This window comes from Emydura macquarii, unplaced genomic scaffold, assembly GCF_026122565.2.
Source record: "Emydura macquarii macquarii isolate MOO-44397 ecotype Brisbane River unplaced genomic scaffold, CSIRO-AGI_Emac_v2 contig_2422, whole genome shotgun sequence".
Taxonomy (NCBI): domain Eukaryota; kingdom Metazoa; phylum Chordata; order Testudines; family Chelidae; genus Emydura; species Emydura macquarii.
Genome location: NW_027132559.1, coordinates 22,072,621 through 22,090,594, shown reverse-complemented (window position 1 = coordinate 22,090,594; position 17,974 = coordinate 22,072,621). Strand labels below are relative to the sequence as shown.

The 17,974-nt window shown below is 37.9% G+C and overlaps 1 protein-coding gene across 1 annotated transcript in view; it reads left to right on the top strand.

The window, feature by feature from the left end:
- The window catches only part of HDAC9 (histone deacetylase 9), a 642,497-nt gene that overhangs the window by 512,315 nt on the left and 112,208 nt on the right, over positions 1–17,974 (top strand). The window contains exons 19-21 of the mRNA XM_067562102.1: positions 2,722–2,829; positions 14,667–14,722; positions 14,970–15,057. Of these exons, the coding sequence (XP_067418203.1) occupies positions 2,722–2,829; positions 14,667–14,722; positions 14,970–15,057 (252 nt within the window). The remainder of the gene's footprint in view (positions 1–2,721; positions 2,830–14,666; positions 14,723–14,969; positions 15,058–17,974) is intronic.

Here is a 17,974-nt window from a genome sequence, read left to right as displayed (position 1 = left end):
ATACAGTTCTGCAGCTGGAATTGCACACCTGCTGCTTTGAGAGATACAAATGTATGATATGTGCCATCTCCAACTCATTTGTTAAAGTGCTGAATTTTCCATATACTCTCCATTGGTCATACTTGAAAATACTTTGAGACATGCTGGTTTGTTTCCCAGTTTTCCACTCTTATCTCAAATCCCTTTAAAAGTAGGCTCTCATGGTTCAAGAGCTCATAGGGAAATTTCCAGCAATAGATATTGGGCCTTGTTCCAGTTCATTCTCCCCACCCACAGTACAACACTCAAACAGTTAACACAATAAAGAGTCTGGGCAATAGGCACAGTATTCAGCTGCTAGTAATCCCTTTCCCATGTTCTAGAGGCGACAACCGTTTTGAAGGGTGGATACATTCACAAACTGTGGTTACAATTTTTGACTCAGTAAGCAACCTGGAAATGAATCATAGCTCCTCCAAGACTGCAGGCTCCCTGCTTGCTTGTACCTTGGCACATTGAACTGCAGTTGAATCATTTTCATCAACCGTTGCTTTGGTTTTTAACTTTTATTTGCTAGCCATGCACTTGGTAGAAAAGTACTCCCCTTTGGCCCCTTCTTGTTAATAAACATTCAAACCGAATACAGCACTGTATTTATCATGCTCTGTTGTGTTTTGGTTAAAATAGTTTAACAAATGCCTTCTACCCTTTTTGATTTAAAGTAGATTTGAATGACAGCTGCTTCATGTGAAGTATTAGAGACAAAAACCACAGGAGTGTTGTCTAATGGCTAAAGCTTTGGGATTTAGTGCTTGTTGGTTTTATTCCTTGATCTATCCATTGACTCACTGTGTATCCTCGGGAAAGCTGATTAATTCCTTTAAAATTCATATTACCCATCTCTAAGAGACGTAGAACAACTCATTATTTACTTGTGTTGTGAGGCTTAATTCGTGTTTGTAGAGCACTTTGACCTCCTCAGATGAAAATAAAAAATATTTTTATTATACTAAACTTTATAAGCAAATTCCAGTCTTACTATTCAAAGAGTCTAATTCTACTCCCACACTGATGAGAATGTGAACTAACCCAGTTGAAATCAGTGGTGTTACACCAATGTAAATTGGTGAAAGTGAAAGAGTCATCAGGCCCAATACACTGAAAAATAAGATCATTATGATAGCTTGAAATGTAATAGTAATGTAAGAACAATGTGAGGACATTTGACAGATGTATAGAAGATCAAACTTCTTTCTATTTCCATTGACTAAACAGAGAATTCTGCAGAAAGACCAGAGTCAAGTAACAGTTGCATCTATTTTCAATGACCTGATTTCATTTTTTAGAAATTAAGAACAGGAGCTGCTAGTTCAAACTAAAAACATATCTCAGTGTATTTGGAAACAATAAAAATAGGATCTGCCACCTAGAATCTGTATTTCTAAAGCTTTTTCTTTTCATAATGGACTTGTATATTTTTCCCATTTAAAGGTACTTTTTACAGAGTATCAAAGTAAGCTGTATGTTTGCCAGATTCAAGTATTTCACACTAATGTGTCTGCTTGATATGAAATCATACTCTGTAAATAAAACCCTTCACCGTTTTCATTCATTCGTTTTCATTCTCCTTTGAATTCATTACTTTATACAAACACATTTAATGGATTATTGAAAACAGTAGTATTTCATAAGTATAACTTTAAAACATACTTACTGTAGTTCCTAACCTATGCTGTCTCATCTCTGCTGTATTCCTTTATTTTTTTTAATAGCTGGCATGCTCTCATTTAATACGTATGATAGAAAATAATTTGTAGTGTCAACAATCCTGTTTATCTTTAATGAAATGTGAGTAGCCAAGACATATTGGACCAAATTCATCCCTGATATAACTGCAACGAATTCAGCAGAATTGCACCAGAGATTAATTTTTCACGTTGTATTTCTTCTTTATTTTGCTCATATGTCAAGCATGAATCAAATTAATCATAAATATATAGTTTGCATTCAAAAATCTAACAAACTATTTGATTATATTTCGATTTGCCACTAGCCAAATCCTAGCAAAGTAGCATATAGAAAATAGGATTAGGATTATAAAACAGTGGGATTGTCCCGCGAATGCTTCTCTTTATCTGATTTATTATTTTAGTCCTAATTTTTAAATGGCTTTATTTAGTGTTCTCAGTATATTTAAAATATTCCTTCCATTTATTTAAGGAATATGAACTGTAGCTGTCGTCTTGTGTAGAATATGTGCTACTGATGTCTTCTTAATAACGCAAGCTTTTGCTTTCCTAAAGCCTGTAATCACAAATTTCTTTTAAATTCTTTGTCCTGGCACTTGCAAAACCCATTTTTATGTATAACTAAGCGCCCCCAACATATATTGTATCTGCTATTGGGGCCTGGTGTCTAACGGGCCTGAAACTAGGCTAGATCTGGCCTATGTAATACTGTTTGTAATGAGAAATCTAAACAGAGAATGGCAGTGAGGCATGACAGGAGTGTGTTTCCATTGGAGAAGTCAGTGTAGAGAAAAAGTATAAGCAAAGCCATGTCCAGAAGGCCTTTTCAGCTGGCCAAGGCGGAAGACTAATGTTATTGTACATTGGCTGTCACCCTGCCAGCCCTCCCTCACTGATTTGTTTTCTCTTATACTCTCTCTCTCTCTCTCTCTCTCTCTCTCTCTTTCTTTTTTTTTTTTTTTTCCTCCCCCTTCTCTGCTGACTGTTTTCTCAGGTGGACAGTGACACCATTTGGAATGAGCTGCATTCGTCCGGCGCTGCACGCATGGCTGTTGGCTGTGTCATCGAACTAGCTTCCAAAGTGGCCTCAGGAGAGCTGAAGGTGAGGTCTGGGTTGCATGGTGTGTGGGAAAACGAGCGAAGAAGCTGAAAGAGAGATGTTATTTTTCAGGAGTTGTGGCGAGGGTGGAAGAGGGGAGAGTGGGGAAGATGGTCACTAAGGTGTGGCAATCTAAATAGCTCTGCTAGGTAGTTGGCAGATTTTATTACTCAGAGCCTTCTGTTCACAAGGGAAAACTTTGCTGTCAGTATACTATTGTATTTTTTTTACAACACAGAGGTGATTAGAGAGCTATGATCCAAGTTAAAATTACTCATAGTATGTACATATCTGGCAAGCTGTTCTGGAATTCCCTTTTGAAGTGATTTTTAATATGATTATTGAGTAGTATGTGTAACCTCAGAATACCACCCAGAGAGAGAGGAAAGGTAGCTAGTGGACTTGCAAATTATGGAGGAACTGGGAATTTGTTGATTAGGAAGGTAATGATCCAGAGTATGCCTTTCCATGAAACAACTTCAAACAGACTATGCTTCATTGTTCTTCTTCCACCTTGTTTTTCTCTTTTCTACATGATCTGAAAAGAATGATGTACAAAACCCAAATTATTTCCAGTCTAAACAATTTATAAAAGCTCCAGACATGACAGACTTTGACATTTTATTTGGTATTTTTACAACGCTATTTAAGGCACACCATGTGCAGCTTGAATGCAGATTTACCCCAATAAACATTGCTGGAGCTAACATGGCTTCTTACTGCAACTGTGTATACATTTTCTAGTCCAAATACTAGAGGACTTAGTCCTATGACCAAAGTCTAGGTAGGAGGTAAATATTTTAGGACCAACAATATAAGTTGGAATGAAATTATGGTGGATTTCCTTCATGACTTTCATCTCAATTTTACTTCAGTCAGTATTTCAATTATACCTTAGATAGAGTAGTTCAGTTAGGTACAGTACATTTTTAGCTCCATTTCAAACCTGGATATTGACAGTTAGGTGCTTAAATCATGGTTATTGTCTGACTGTTTCCTGGTACTCTCCTGTCAGTCTGTCTGTATCCATCAAATTGTCTTTTGTCTTATACTTAGGGTGTAAGCTCTTTGGGGCAGTGTAAACTCTTTTGTTCTGCGTTTGTACAGCACTTAGTTCTGTACTAGGGCTCCTGCGTGGTATCATAATACAAACAAACAAATGAACAAGTAATATTTGTGATTTGAAAAAGCAAATGAAGAATTGGGGCATCCAAATATATGGCCATATTGTGGAGCCATCTGCTCAGGCTGGAGAATCGTCCTGCTGACAACATGTCAAGTCTTTATGCACAGATGTTTGAAAATTGGGCCCTGTTTAGTATTTTGTACACAGTTACAGTGCATTGTTCCTGGCTTGAGGGACCAATGAGGGACCTGTAGGAATTTTTAACAAGTTTTTATCTTTTGTTGACTGTAGGTTGCCCTGTAGAATTTAACAGAGTTTAAAAGGAGAACTAAATAAGAATAATCAGATATGCTTTATGTGCAGTTGACATGACCAGGATCTGCTGCAAGACCTTTATTGCTTATCTCCATGGATTTATGGTGTCTTTCACACCGTGTGATTGCTCTTGGTTGTTTATCTATGTGTAATGAATGGCTGAGAAGAATAAAGCGTCAGCCACTGTAAGACCTCAGTTGCCACTGAAGTGACAGCAGTCTGGATGTCAGTATTTTAAATCTAATGCTAATCTGCTATTTATTTTGTTTGAAAGAAATCATGGAGATCCTATACTGAATCTGTCTGGAATTCAGATACTCAAAACATTGTCATACAACATTTGGCTGAGAGACACAAAATGCAATTGTTAAGAGTCCTGCTGATGAAGTCTGCGCCTTATGTGCATTGAATCAGCATATTTCCCATCCAGACCTGCTGCATCCCCCTCATTCCTCTCACTGATCAGCCCCACAAAGTTTTGGCGTGACTCTGGCTGACTGTAGACCCCTGGTGATGAGGAGGTTGTGGAGGTTTATGACACTACATTACAGTACCTGGAAAACTTTCCTCAGCAATGGACCTTCAACTAGCGTATGTGTAAGCAGAGGCCAGATGAATTTTATTGCAGGAGTGTTCTGTGGATGAGAGATGTCTGTGTAAATAGTTAATAGATAAGGTTCACTAGATGGTGCTCAAGATTGTGGAACATCATTCATGGGGATTTTAGGGCCAAATGCAAGTTGTGTGCTACAAATTAATTTTTGTGTGTAGCTCTTCAAACAGGTGAGATCTTATCAAACATGGCCCATGGTCTTCATTGGAGAATCAGGCTCTTGGGATGAGATCTTCACCCCTGTGCTGAGCCTTTTAAGACAAGTAAAGGGACAAAACATCCATACAGGGGCCCTGTCCTGTGGAAGAAGACCTTTGTCCTGCAGAGGGATCATGCCCTCAGTTCAAGCCCTGCTTTCGTGGGAGGGAAGAGGCGTGCTGGAAGTGGGTGGGCACTGGGGGCCGTTGTATTGTGGGTGGGGGCGCAGTAGACAGTGCTACAGCTTATAGAACTGCTCAGATGTCAACATGGCAATCAGACTTCAGAGGTGTGACTGCAGCACATGTATGCATACCCAAAGCAGCTTATGGAGCTCCAATAACAATAGAAGTGCCGCTGGGGCAGCGCAGGGAGCAGCATGGCCCAGCTGCTAAGTACAAGCCTGCCTGGGATGCTGGATACGTACTCAAGCAGCTAGCCCATGCTGCCATTTTTATTTGCACTAGCTAGAGCAAAGCTAGCTCAGATCTGGCTATACATACAGCAGTCACAACTCCTGATTGCTGTGTAGACATATCCTTAGAGAGACGCCCAGAGATAGCCTAAGTTATGTCAGGGACGTCTCCAGTCCCTGCAGCAGCCTAGGATAGAAAAGACACACCTTTGCTTTCTTCCCCTGGGTTGCAAGTTCTATGCTGCACCTCTGAGAGGCACAGTGCAGAATCTCACCCTTGCTGATAATGGCTTTCTGTGGTGGTCTCTGGTATTTCTTTATTGATAACCAAATTGTCACTACTAATATTGGTAACTTTTTAAAACCAGATATGTTGTTGTTGTTATTTATTATCAGTGCGTCTTCATTATACCAGTAACGCTTTTAAGGCTCTAAAATTCAAATCTGAGAGTAAATTAATGCTCTAATTGGTTATGTTTACACATTGCTCAGTAATATTATTCTTAAAAAACCTTTTTGATACATCAATATTAGTTTTACAGGACAGTGTCTTGTGGAAATGCAATCTCTCAGTGTCTTTTCCAGTTATGTAATATGCTCCAGATTTCTTTGGCTACTCCTTCACACCTTCACATTCACCGAAAAAAGAATAGCTGTGAAAAAGGTGTAATTAAGTACTATTCAGTGAGTAAGGATTGCAGAACAGGGCCCTTAGAATCTACAGGAACATTTTTATATTGTTTTCTGCAGTTTCCAATATCTATGTTAAGTACTACTATAAGCTGGAATTAATTATTTTAAGCACATTACTCAAAATAAGGATCTCTCTTCATTTTATTTTTTATATCCTTTACATATGTCAACATTGGCAATAAAGAAACACATAGGCACCATATATTTATAATTTGACAAATATGAAACAGAAGAGACCTCTGCAATAAACTGTGAAGAACGGGTGGTTTTCGTCTGGTTATTCCCTATTGTTTTAAAAGTTGCCAAGGGCTAAGAGGCAATTATGCACAAGGACACTCAAGAAAAAGGCCAAATCAGTTAAAAGACGACAAGGTCTGATACTATCTTGAACATCCAGTTAAACTGAACCAAAACAAGCACAAGCCCCTTCCCGTATCTTCAGGTGTGTGTGTGGAGTGGGGGAAGGGGAGGAAGGAGATGTAATTACCCTCTTGGTAGACAGGGATCATTTAACTGAATTAAAACAGTTTGAAATTAATATCCTCAGAAATGAAAACTGTATCCATTTGTGGGATGGTGCTTTGTGATATGTCAGCATGCATCAGGATCAAAATAAATTTGCTGTATTCAGTCATAGTTACTGTGCTGTTTGCCTGCAATTTCTGGATAACTTGAATTGAACTTGAAATTGTCATTCCAAATAAGTGTGGATACCAATATTGCTCAAGGCACAAGTCATCCAGGGCCAGGTCCTGCTTGCCATGCTCATGGAAGTAGCACCATAAAATCAGTGATATTATTCATGTGAGTAGGGTAAGCATGATTTGTCCCAAAATATTTCCTTCTTTGCTACACTTAAAAGAGAACGAATTCTTAAAAAGATATATTGTGCATTTTCCCTTTCAATCATGTGCCTCTCTAAAAAAGATTTTTTTACCCAGGCCCTCACGTTCAGATGCATTGCTAAAATCCAGTTTAGGCAAACCTGAAAAAAGTTGGTTCGGACTTTACCATGGGTGAAAAGTATTGAAGTCTGTACATAGCAGAAGACTATGTAGTTATTTACCAGTCAGAAGAACATGGATTGGAATATGGCTCTGCCTCTGCTCCAAAGCACCTTTATAAAACTCAGAGAAATCAGTCAAAGATAAACTAAAGAGATGCACAACAGGAGCTTTACTCCTACTCTCTTAAAAACAATTTAGGAAAAAAATCTTCTTTAAAAGACCATTCTACTAACATAGGGACTGATTCAAACTCCACTGGAGACTCCTATTGACTTCAGTGGGCTTTGGATCAGTCCCATGTGCTTGAATATGGTGTTTGCAAGAGTCTCTGAACCACTGTCTCACCTCAAGCTATAAAACATAGTGCCAGACAGGATTAACTGCATGAGATGGAAAGATGTGCCTAACACTTTGCCAGATATTTTTGGCAGCACTGAATTTGGGTACCAGCTGATTTGCAGATAGAGTGGGACGTTGTAGTCCATATTGTTTCAAACATCATGAAAGAGTTTAATTAGCTGTGTGTTGCCTGAAAGTATGTTGGTGTGCATAATAGATACTGGGGAGAAATATTTTAAATTTTTCTTCCCATCTTTCTAATGTGACAAGTTATACTATTTGGGTACATAGACCTATATAATTTCTGCTTCCTGCATCACATAAAATGACTGAAGTATGTTAGGTAACATGACAAATTAACTTCATCTGTACCAATCTACCTATTATGTTATATATGCAGTTATAGAGTATGTTATATATTGATTATGAAAGGAACTTGCTTCATGGTTTATGCTTTACTTTAGCAGGTATTTGTATGATACTCTAGTACTGATAAGTAGATCTATAAAGCAATTTCATATGTCATAGCAAACAGGAAAATGAAGAACAGTGCCCAAATGCATTTCTGTTGAACTACACTGAAGTCAAGCATATGCTGAAGTTGATGGAGTTACATGCTTTGTGCATTGGGTCTGGTAAAGTCACACTCTCTGTTGAAGTGTAAGAAATGTTAAGATATAAAGAGTGAAAGAAAACAAGCCAGCTTCAACCCTGCAGGTGAAATTTTCACCTTCCGCTGAGGTAACTGAACCCAAGGGTGTATTCCCCACTGGGGCAGGATGCTGGTAGGACCACTGCGACTCTCCCCCAGGAGTTCCACTGGGAAGTGGCAGTTTTAAAATCCAGTCACAGCTCCACAGTAACAGAGACTTTTCAGCAGCAGGACTGCTTTAGTTAACTCCCGAATAAACCTGGCTCTAACCCCTCCTGGTGGTCTCTCATTTGGGATTCTGCTGGCCAGTTCTGGTTCTGGCCGCAGAGTGTGGGAGTGCAGCAACATAAGCCACTTGTTTGAGATGGACTTACTGCCACCAGCTCTCATCTTCTTGATGAAGAAATGAATGGATTAATGTCCATGGCAGGAGAGATTTTCAAAGCCATAAAGGGCAGTTTGGTGCCCAACTCCCACTGACACTCAGGATTAGGTGCTAAGCTGTCATTGGTGCCTTTGAAAAACTCTCCCCGTGCCGATTGCCACAGCATTTATGCATGCTGAGTTAAAAAAAAGAAAAAGGATGACAAACACAAACGCAGTAAATTGCTCTAATCATAATTGCTTTGTTGGTAGTGGTTGTTATATTATTTGTAGTGTTTTAATAAAAGCTGGCAACAGTAATAGTATGGCTATTTAAATAAACACTGTCCTTTACTTGCTCTACTTTTAGTCTTTTAAAATGCATTCAGAAACATCTTTGAGATGTTTTCTCCTAGTAATTATGGCTATGGTCAGAGCTGAATGATTGCTATTATTTTATACACAATACAACTTGAAATATTCACTTGAAATTGAAGAATCACGCTCTCCTCTTCTTACTGTTTGTTTGATTTTTCACTAGGGTAGTTAATATACGTGGGTAGACAGGGCAACTCAGGTATAGCCATCTTAGACTACAAGTCCCAATTTCCCGCTTCCTCGAGTACTGTCATCTTTACAGAATCTTTAGGGAGGCAGACAAGCAGCTGGACATTGCTCTTTGTTTCCGTCATACAGTTAAGTGTTTAATAGCGATTTCTTGTGTTTCTGGTTTTTTCCGGCTTCCTTTGTGAGAAACAATGGCATTCCCCCTTGTTCATTATTGTTTCCTGGGCAAATCTACATGCTGCTTGTGGTGCTCTGTTAATATATTGAGTCCTTGTCCACAGCGTTCTTAGACACCAAAGGTCAGATGTTAGCTCGTGCTCTGGCAAAAAGCCTGTGAAGCTACCCTAAACAGGCATCTGAAGATTCCTCCAGCTTTTACACCAGTCACTCTTGTCCTTGCACCAGGGTGTGTGGCATGTATTGGGGTCATGCTGAAGCAGAATGATTGGAATACAGTGATCATCCTCCAGGGTAACAGCTCCAAAGGAATTATTACAAGCCAGTGGGACTTACAGCAGCCCCTTGGCTTCTCTAGGTTATGCCAGGCAGCTGATAGCATCAGAGACTGGAGGAGCACAAAGATGGCATCAGGCCACCTTTGTTCACCCCCAACAGTTGTGCTGCATGGAGCTGCTGCACAGCTGCAGAGGTGGCTACAAAATTATTTTTTTAAAATAGCATAGACCAGCTATCTTAAAAGTAAAGGTTTTTAAAGTGTGCTGCTGTAAAGGGTTTCATTTATGAAAGCACACTCAACGGGTGCAGTCCAAACAGAGAAATGCAGTATTGTCTTGTGTCAATATTAGCCTGATACTGATACTGGTGCACCCAACTACTATGTAAAAATCCCGAAAGTTTGTCAAAGCAGAACTAAAGCCTGCCCATTAAAGTCAAAGGGATGCTTGCGTGACCTAGAATGGCATTTTGAGTACTACTTTGTTAAGCACTAGGTTCCAGCTTCACACTGTTTTACCTAATTACACCAGTCAAAATAAAAGACAATGAGGGCTAAATTTTCAGAATTAGACATCTAAGCTGTGTCTGTTGAAAAAACAGGCCTTACTTTTTTTTTTTTCTTCACACTAGTTATCCCACTGGGATGCAGCAAGCAGCATGCATGACACTGCAAATGATTGGAAAACTTTTCAGGGAGCATTTATTTATCTTGTAGAGTGAAGTCATATGAAACTCATTTTTAAAGATGGCAGAGGTACTTTCAGTCAATGCATAAGTGGGCTTATAAATATCATACTGTATTAGTTTTGTACTGAAGTTGTGGATAGCAAAAGAGGATTAGATGTCTTTTTTCCAAAGGAACCCCTGCTGCTTGCCATAATAAATATATTTTACAAATGCTATACAATTTTTGGAACAAGACATAATATACCAAATGTCATTCATTTTAATACAAAAGTTATATTTATCCATTAGCTAGTCAAAATTGGCTGGCAGTGATTTCAACCAGTGAGTCAATTGTACCCTTTCAGGGTCTGACTGTGCAAGTTATTAATCACCCTAAACTCTCTTTGAAGCCAATGAGAGTTGATGGTGCCCTCTAGAAGTCATTCAGCACTTTGTAGGAATGTGTCTGTAAACACATGAATCATTGAGTATGGGTACAGGATATTTGAGAAGAACATTAGTAACCATGATCTTGTTGTCACACATTGTTTTGAATGGAGAAGTTCATATTATGGTGAAATGCTTCTCATGCCTATATTACCTCATTATGCAGTGGATCCACCACAGAAGATCAGGGCAGACAACCAGTCCCTAAACAGCAGAGAAACCAATAATGTGATGGAAACTGTCCTTGACTGCCTATTTCAGCAGAAACAGGATGGATGTCTGATTGTGCTGTTGCATAGCACAGCATAGTATCAAGGAATTAAGTAAAACACCGAGGAAAAGAATGCTAGCACATATGACTGATCTCCCAGCTGCACATATAGAGCTGAAAAAGAGCCGAATACTTACATTAGTACAGGAAGGGGATGAATTCTCCTTGTTTTTCTCTCCAGTAGGCCAGAGATGGGATCATGTAGATCTAAAATGCATCTTTTCTGTGAATTGAAAGTTTGAGCATATGACTCCTCTGTCATTCCCAGTTCGAGCATGTGTAGTCTTTATGCCATCTTAGCTGTAGCTCTATTCGTTATCTTCAGGTTTCACCAGAGAACTACGCTTATAATCTCACAGACATGAATCTTTCCTTTAATGTGCATTTATGTCAGTCAGTTTGCTTATAATTTCTTTATAGTTATAGTCTTATAGTTTCTGTATCCTCACATAAATAAGTGTATGTAAAATAATGCTTTGAATTTATGTGTTCACTTCATTTTCAACATACAGTTCTTTTTTAGTGTGTCTATCTCAACAGTGTATTTTTGCCTGTCTGTCTAGCCCTCACCCATTGTTCAGAACTCACAGTCTGGTATTTAAATATTGCCTAAATAAAAGAGTTCACATTCAGTTGTGCTACTATAGAGTGTGTTCATGAAAAGCTTGAAGCTAAGGGAAGTGTGAAGTGTTCTGTCAGGTGCATGAATGTTGTTTTTAATATTGTGTGTTAACTGATAATTAGTTTTCAGTGTTGCTCAAATATGGATAGCATTAAATTAACTACTTGATCAGCAGCACAGGGTTTGTATTCTAAGAAAAATATTTCCCCAAATACCTGTTGTAATGCACTGAATATCACTGGAATGTATGGTTATAAAATATATGCCCGTGGGGCGGGGTGTCACATAAGTATTTTGGATGCTCAGAGCGGCCTGATGGCTAACTAACCCAAGACATCAGAAATTAGCCACTGGTAAGGAAATTAGACCTCCAAACAGATCATTCTAACAATTCTCCTTGCCTTTGTGGATTGTCACAGTAAAGAAACAGAAGAGAGGAGTGTACAATGTATCTTTCATGCTGTCAAAAACAGGAAAGTATCCCCTTTTCTTCCCTTTAGGTACCCCCATGATGTACGCTGAGAGATAATTATCTTAAGTATATTGATCTTTTGGGAATGCTGATAGGGTTAGATGATAATGAGCTGTGAACTGAGCAGAGCAGCTATAATTCTTGCACTGATATTTCTAAATTCTTTCCTAGTAATGAAAGAGCAAAATACACATGTCATAATTTGGTGAGTGATGCCTCTTTGACTATGTGTTCTCTTGGTTCTCTACCTACATGTACTTAAATGTATATACATAATATACATTTTCACAAATGGTAGAAGGGAGAAACACATCCCAGAATTTGTCTGATTGAGAAGGAAATGTGTTACATTTGTTCTCTGAAACATATTTTGAGAAAAAAGAGGCCACATAAAGCCTATTTGGGCAGAGTACTAAGACTTTAGCTAGGGGTATAAATGTGGTTTGACATCTATAGGTCAAATGCAGCCTGTGAACTCCTAAAATGAGGCCCACATCCTCCTGATTCAGGTACAATCAGCAGCCTAATGATTTTAAACAGTCAGTGCTGATCAGGATTCCCAACCCTAAGCATTTTATTTGAGTCAGATCCCCAAAATACAATAAATTTGCTTTAAAATCATGAGATATTTTTAAAAATAGTAAATCTGGGGTACTTTTTATTTCCCATCTGGCCTTTGAGCCTTCCAGGGTCACATTTTCAAGCTTTTGTCAGCAACCGTTAGGGCTAGAAACTTATTTTTAAGTCCCCTGACTCCAGGATTTGAGGCTTTAAAAAAACCACCAAACACTGTGAGTGTAGGCAACCCTTGATATCCTTCTCTAATGGTTTTGCAGTTGCCTTGGTTTTTGGTTTTCATTGCTGGTGAATTCACTCTATGAGCAATTTCTGTTCAACTAGCAAGGGAGACCAAGCGAAGAACTGACACATATTTGAAAGATGTGTCTCTTTTTGATAAAGTATGAACATTTATATAGAAATTAGGGGTATGACAATGAGAGATGCTGCTGAGTGCCTTGAATTCTCAAAATTCTCAGTGGAAATGCTCACTACATTGCAGGACTACTCCCTTTGCAGCTGCCTTTGGACTCACTTTCTAGACTCTAGAAAACAGTGTAGTTGGCTGCTTGAATTGTGTTTAGCAGTAGGCTATATTAGATGTTACTGTATGATTGCTTAGCTTCTAAATTAGCCTTCAGTAAAGCAACTGCCACTTATATGCTCATAGATCTCACATACACCAGTGTAACTCCCTTGATTTACTTACAGTTACTCATTATTTACACCAGTGGCAGTGAGAGGAAAATCAGGCTCAGCAATTCTCATTGCTGTTTTGCCTGGATAAGGATTACAGCACTGCAATCTAACTAGGTTCTTTAGTTCTAATTAGAATAATTTAATCAATAAAACGCATAGGAGTTCAATCCTCCTGGAATGTAGCCTACAATATTTTCTTAGAATCTATTGCCGTATTTCGTATGAGGAATCTGAGGCACTCCTTGTTGACTACTTAAAATACGAGTTTGGCTGCCAGAATTATGCACTGATTAGAACATCATTTTTTTTTATCTTCATTGCCTGTCATTATAAAGCCATAGTTGAACACACAAGAATCCAACTCTGCTCCCAGTCGCAACAGTGTGAACCAAGATTAAGATGAAGTAATGGAGTTACTCCTGATTCACACTGGTGTAACAGGGAGTGGAATTTGGCTTGGGTTTTGATGAACAGCTTTTTCCTTATGACAACAAATTATTTTCATGACTACCCAGCCTACATTTTTGAACAGCAGCCGTCTTGCAAGGATTTATAGATCTTTCCTTTGCTTCATGTAGGGGGGACTTCATTCTTTTTCATGATGCGTTGCAGTGAATCTGTAGGTTAAGGAATTCCTTGATCATCACTACCTCTGATAGCTGATGTGTATGAACCTTTTCTATAAAATTCCAGAATGTGTGTTAGAAATTGACTGAGGGAATTCAATAAAGTTGCAAGCTTTGGCAGGCCTCCAAGCTTAATTTATAGACTGGAGAAAAATGAGATTTCCATTGTCCTCCTTTTCGACTCTTAGGAATTGCCTTTTTTTGTGTGTGAGTGTAAATTTATCATTTAGTTTACACAGTTGGTAGAGCCAACATTTCCAAACCATTGTATGTAAATATCAATGCTTTTTCCCCTTTATTCTGTTTTATAGTCTGAATTGAATCTACAGGGAGCAATTTAACATTGGATCAAACTTTCATCAGGGGTGGATCAGTGATACTTTCTCCCTACCAACTATGAATTCTGGACCTAAATGAATAAATCAGTTATGCTTGTGTCGTGCAGAACAATAGCTATTGTGTGTATTTGCCAGCTAGATTCTGTACATCTCCAAAATTACTCTTATCCTGGCTATATTAGAGCTTGTCTCTTTGCTTCTCTTTAAGTCATGATATATATGCAGCTGTGATCACATATATTGTTTCTGCTAATTCTATGAAAGGGTAATGGGGGCAGCAAAACGTACTCAAGAGTCTCTAGTAGATTCCAATACTGTTTGCCTGCTGTGCTGTATTATACTGAGAAAGCAGCTTTTTTTAAAATCTGATAATTGAAAACCTATCTTGTTCTTACAGAATGGTTTTGCTGTTGTAAGGCCCCCAGGCCATCATGCTGAAGAATCAACAGCCATGTAAGTACCAGGGAATATTGCCCATCTTGGAGCACTAGGGTTACTGGCAATCACCTGCACTGTGCATGTCTCTGAAGAACTCTAATTGTTAACAGATGACTGAAAAGGCTTTCTAGGTACTCCCAGAAGCAGATTTATGGCTTCAGAGATCTTAAAGCATTTTTTTTTTAAAAATGCCCTGCACATTATTTATAACTGTTTTCCTGACTGATTTGCTTTCTTATTTCTGTTCTTCTCTATTCCACAGGGGGTTCTGCTTTTTTAATTCAGTTGCAATTACTGCCAAATACTTGAGAGACAAGCTAAATATAGGCAAGATATTGATTGTAGATCTGGTATGTATTCTTGGCAAGCATCATACTTTCAGTGCATCTAGATAAAAGATAACGGATTTATATTTATATGTCAGGTTTTCCTGCCTTTAATACTTACAAGAAATAAAGGTGTGCATTTCCTTTGAATTTGGGAACTCATTAAAACCAGGATGGCAGTACTGAAACTATAAACATCTATGTTTTACTTTAATGGTGTTAACTGCAATTTAATGAGACGAAGGCACAGATCAGGGCAACATTTATGATCCTTAAATGAATTGATACTTCCACTGTTAAATAACCCAACAGAACCCAAGTTTATTTTTCCCTACAGAATACAGACTTTAAATAGTCTGATATGCTTTAAAGAATGCTGTTGCTTTGGTAACCAAATTGGCCACTTCCCCCATCTGCTTGTTGTGTAACACTGATATTATTAAAACAAATCAACAAGTCATTCTCTCTGAAAAGTTTTCAAATCATTTATGCCAGCTTTGGATGATTCCCTGCAGGAGAGCAAAATGATTAAAAGTCAACCTCATTGGATTAGTCTTGTATTTTAATAGAATGCATTCTTACACAATAGAGTTCTAATTCATTTAACAGATGGTTTATTTAAATACAGATGTCATTTGGCATGTTGTCTATATTATTTTCATGAATAATGAATTGGAGCTTTGCTTCGTACTTAAAGGATCAACCCAATACACAGCCCAAAGAAAGCTGAATGTTGATTTATGAGCACCATTTTTGTTTTGCCTACAGTTCATGAGGAGGTGTAATAGGTTGTCTGACAAAGCATAGACAGGAAATGAACCCTGGCATCAAAACCTAACCTGTTACATCTGCACTTAATTAATTTTTGCAGGTGATAAAAGATTTAAAGACAAAATATGTTAAAGGTTTTTTGAAGTGCATGGCTTAATAGTCTAAATCTTGTTCATATCTGCACTCATAATTAAATCTTATTGTGAAGTCATGGCCTTACCATCTAGCACTTTTGTTCAGTTAAATGTGCATACTAGTAGTTAAGGAAAAAGAGAGAGGGGGGTGAGAGTTGGTGAGAGAAAAAGCAAATGAAGAAATATATGGCTAAAATAAATATAAAAGTAATACTGATATTCTTGGAATAATTTTCATATATTTATCAGAAATTTTACCCTATGGTTTAGGAATGCACTGATGGAGAGAGAGAATAGTGCAAACAGTCTTCTGCAGAAATGCATCAGGATTTATGAATACACGCCCTTCCATTGTATTTTGTATCCATTTGCTCACTTGGGTCATTCAGGTGATTGGGTTTTACTAGCATGAAGTAAATTTTAAGTTTAAGTCCTAGCAAGCTATGTAAAGTTTGGATTATGTGGGTATTTCCAGTGGAGATCTGTGTGTAGCTGTTACAGTCATCCAGTCAGGGAAGAGAATTATAAACATGAGGCCTATTTGACCAATCTCCATTAAGAAAACTAGTTTGAATTTTGAATAGCAAGTAATTCTCAACTTCACTCTGGCTCTACTCCACAAACATGTTGAGCTGAGCTGGTAAAGAGGGCTAGCACAGGTGACCTCACCCCTGGAACAATCACAGTCTAGTCTCTGATCTCCTGAATGCAAATATGTACTGCCCCTTCTATGAACATAGTGGCAAATCCACAATCCAAATGTCATTAATTAGCTATGAGATCTTTAATCTCCATTCAGAGAAAAGGAGAACTTGGTCTTACTGGTCTCACCTGAAAGAGAACATAGAATCATAGGCATTACGGGTGTGAAAAATCCACACCCTTGAGAAATGTTACTATGCCGACCTAACCACCAGTATAGATAGTACTAGGTCAACACCTCTTGGGAAGATGGATTAACGGCAATAATAATAATTTCTGAATAAATCATAAATTTCATCCAAGGAGGATAGACTCTGAACCCAGTCCATACACAAATTAATAGTAGAATATACTATCCTCACCATGCAGGTATCTTTGTCTACACCATGGCATTATTGGACTATTTCCTGGAGTAATAATTGGCAAAATTTAAGTTTACAATATAAAATTATTTTTGCGATATAGAAGATCAAGAAGCATATAAAAGGCCCGAGTGTCTATTTTAGTTCCTATAATTTAAAAATTGTCAAAGCAAGAACATATTAAAAAATCAAAACACACAGCAATAGAAGCCAACTTAAGAGTGGAGAGCACAGTCCTTTATAGAATTTATTTTTATGTTCCTCTAATTTGTATCTGGTGCCTAGATATCACAGTGAATAGATGAATGATTAACAGACAGCAATTTTGTGGAGAGATTTTTAATAAAATATTTTTTTTGGAGATTATATATCAGCCCAGAACCAAGGACACTTATTTGTAATAAAAATGCAATCAGAACATTAGGGTTGCTTTTCAAAATATTTTGTTTACTTTTCTTGTGGAACAACTCCTTGAAATTTACATTTTTACTCAGATAGAAGCAGAATAGGCAATTGAAATCTTTCAGTTTCTTATAAGTTCAAAAGTGGAAGTTTACAAAAAAACCCAAACCCTTAAGTTTTCTTCCACCAAAGTGCACCTGGGTTTTCTTTTCACTAATAAAATTCCATGTGTATCTAACCATATACTGCACAATGAGACAATTGTGAAGAAACAAAAAAGAAATTTGAAAAGTTTAAACCATCACCCATTATCACATGCCCATGCTCTAAATATTATTTTAGTAGTTTATTTAATGAAAGAGATTTCCTATGTGCTGGTGTTCGGACTGTTATATAATGTTTGAAATATGCAAATTGACTATGATCATTGCCTGGTTGTGGAAGGGAGCATACCATCGGCTCTTCTCTGCCAGATGATTTAGTAGCTAATGAGATCTTACTCCTATATCTTTGACTGTTGCCGTCATGATTTTGCAAAAATGAAGTATGAAGTCCTTCTGCGTCTGGCAT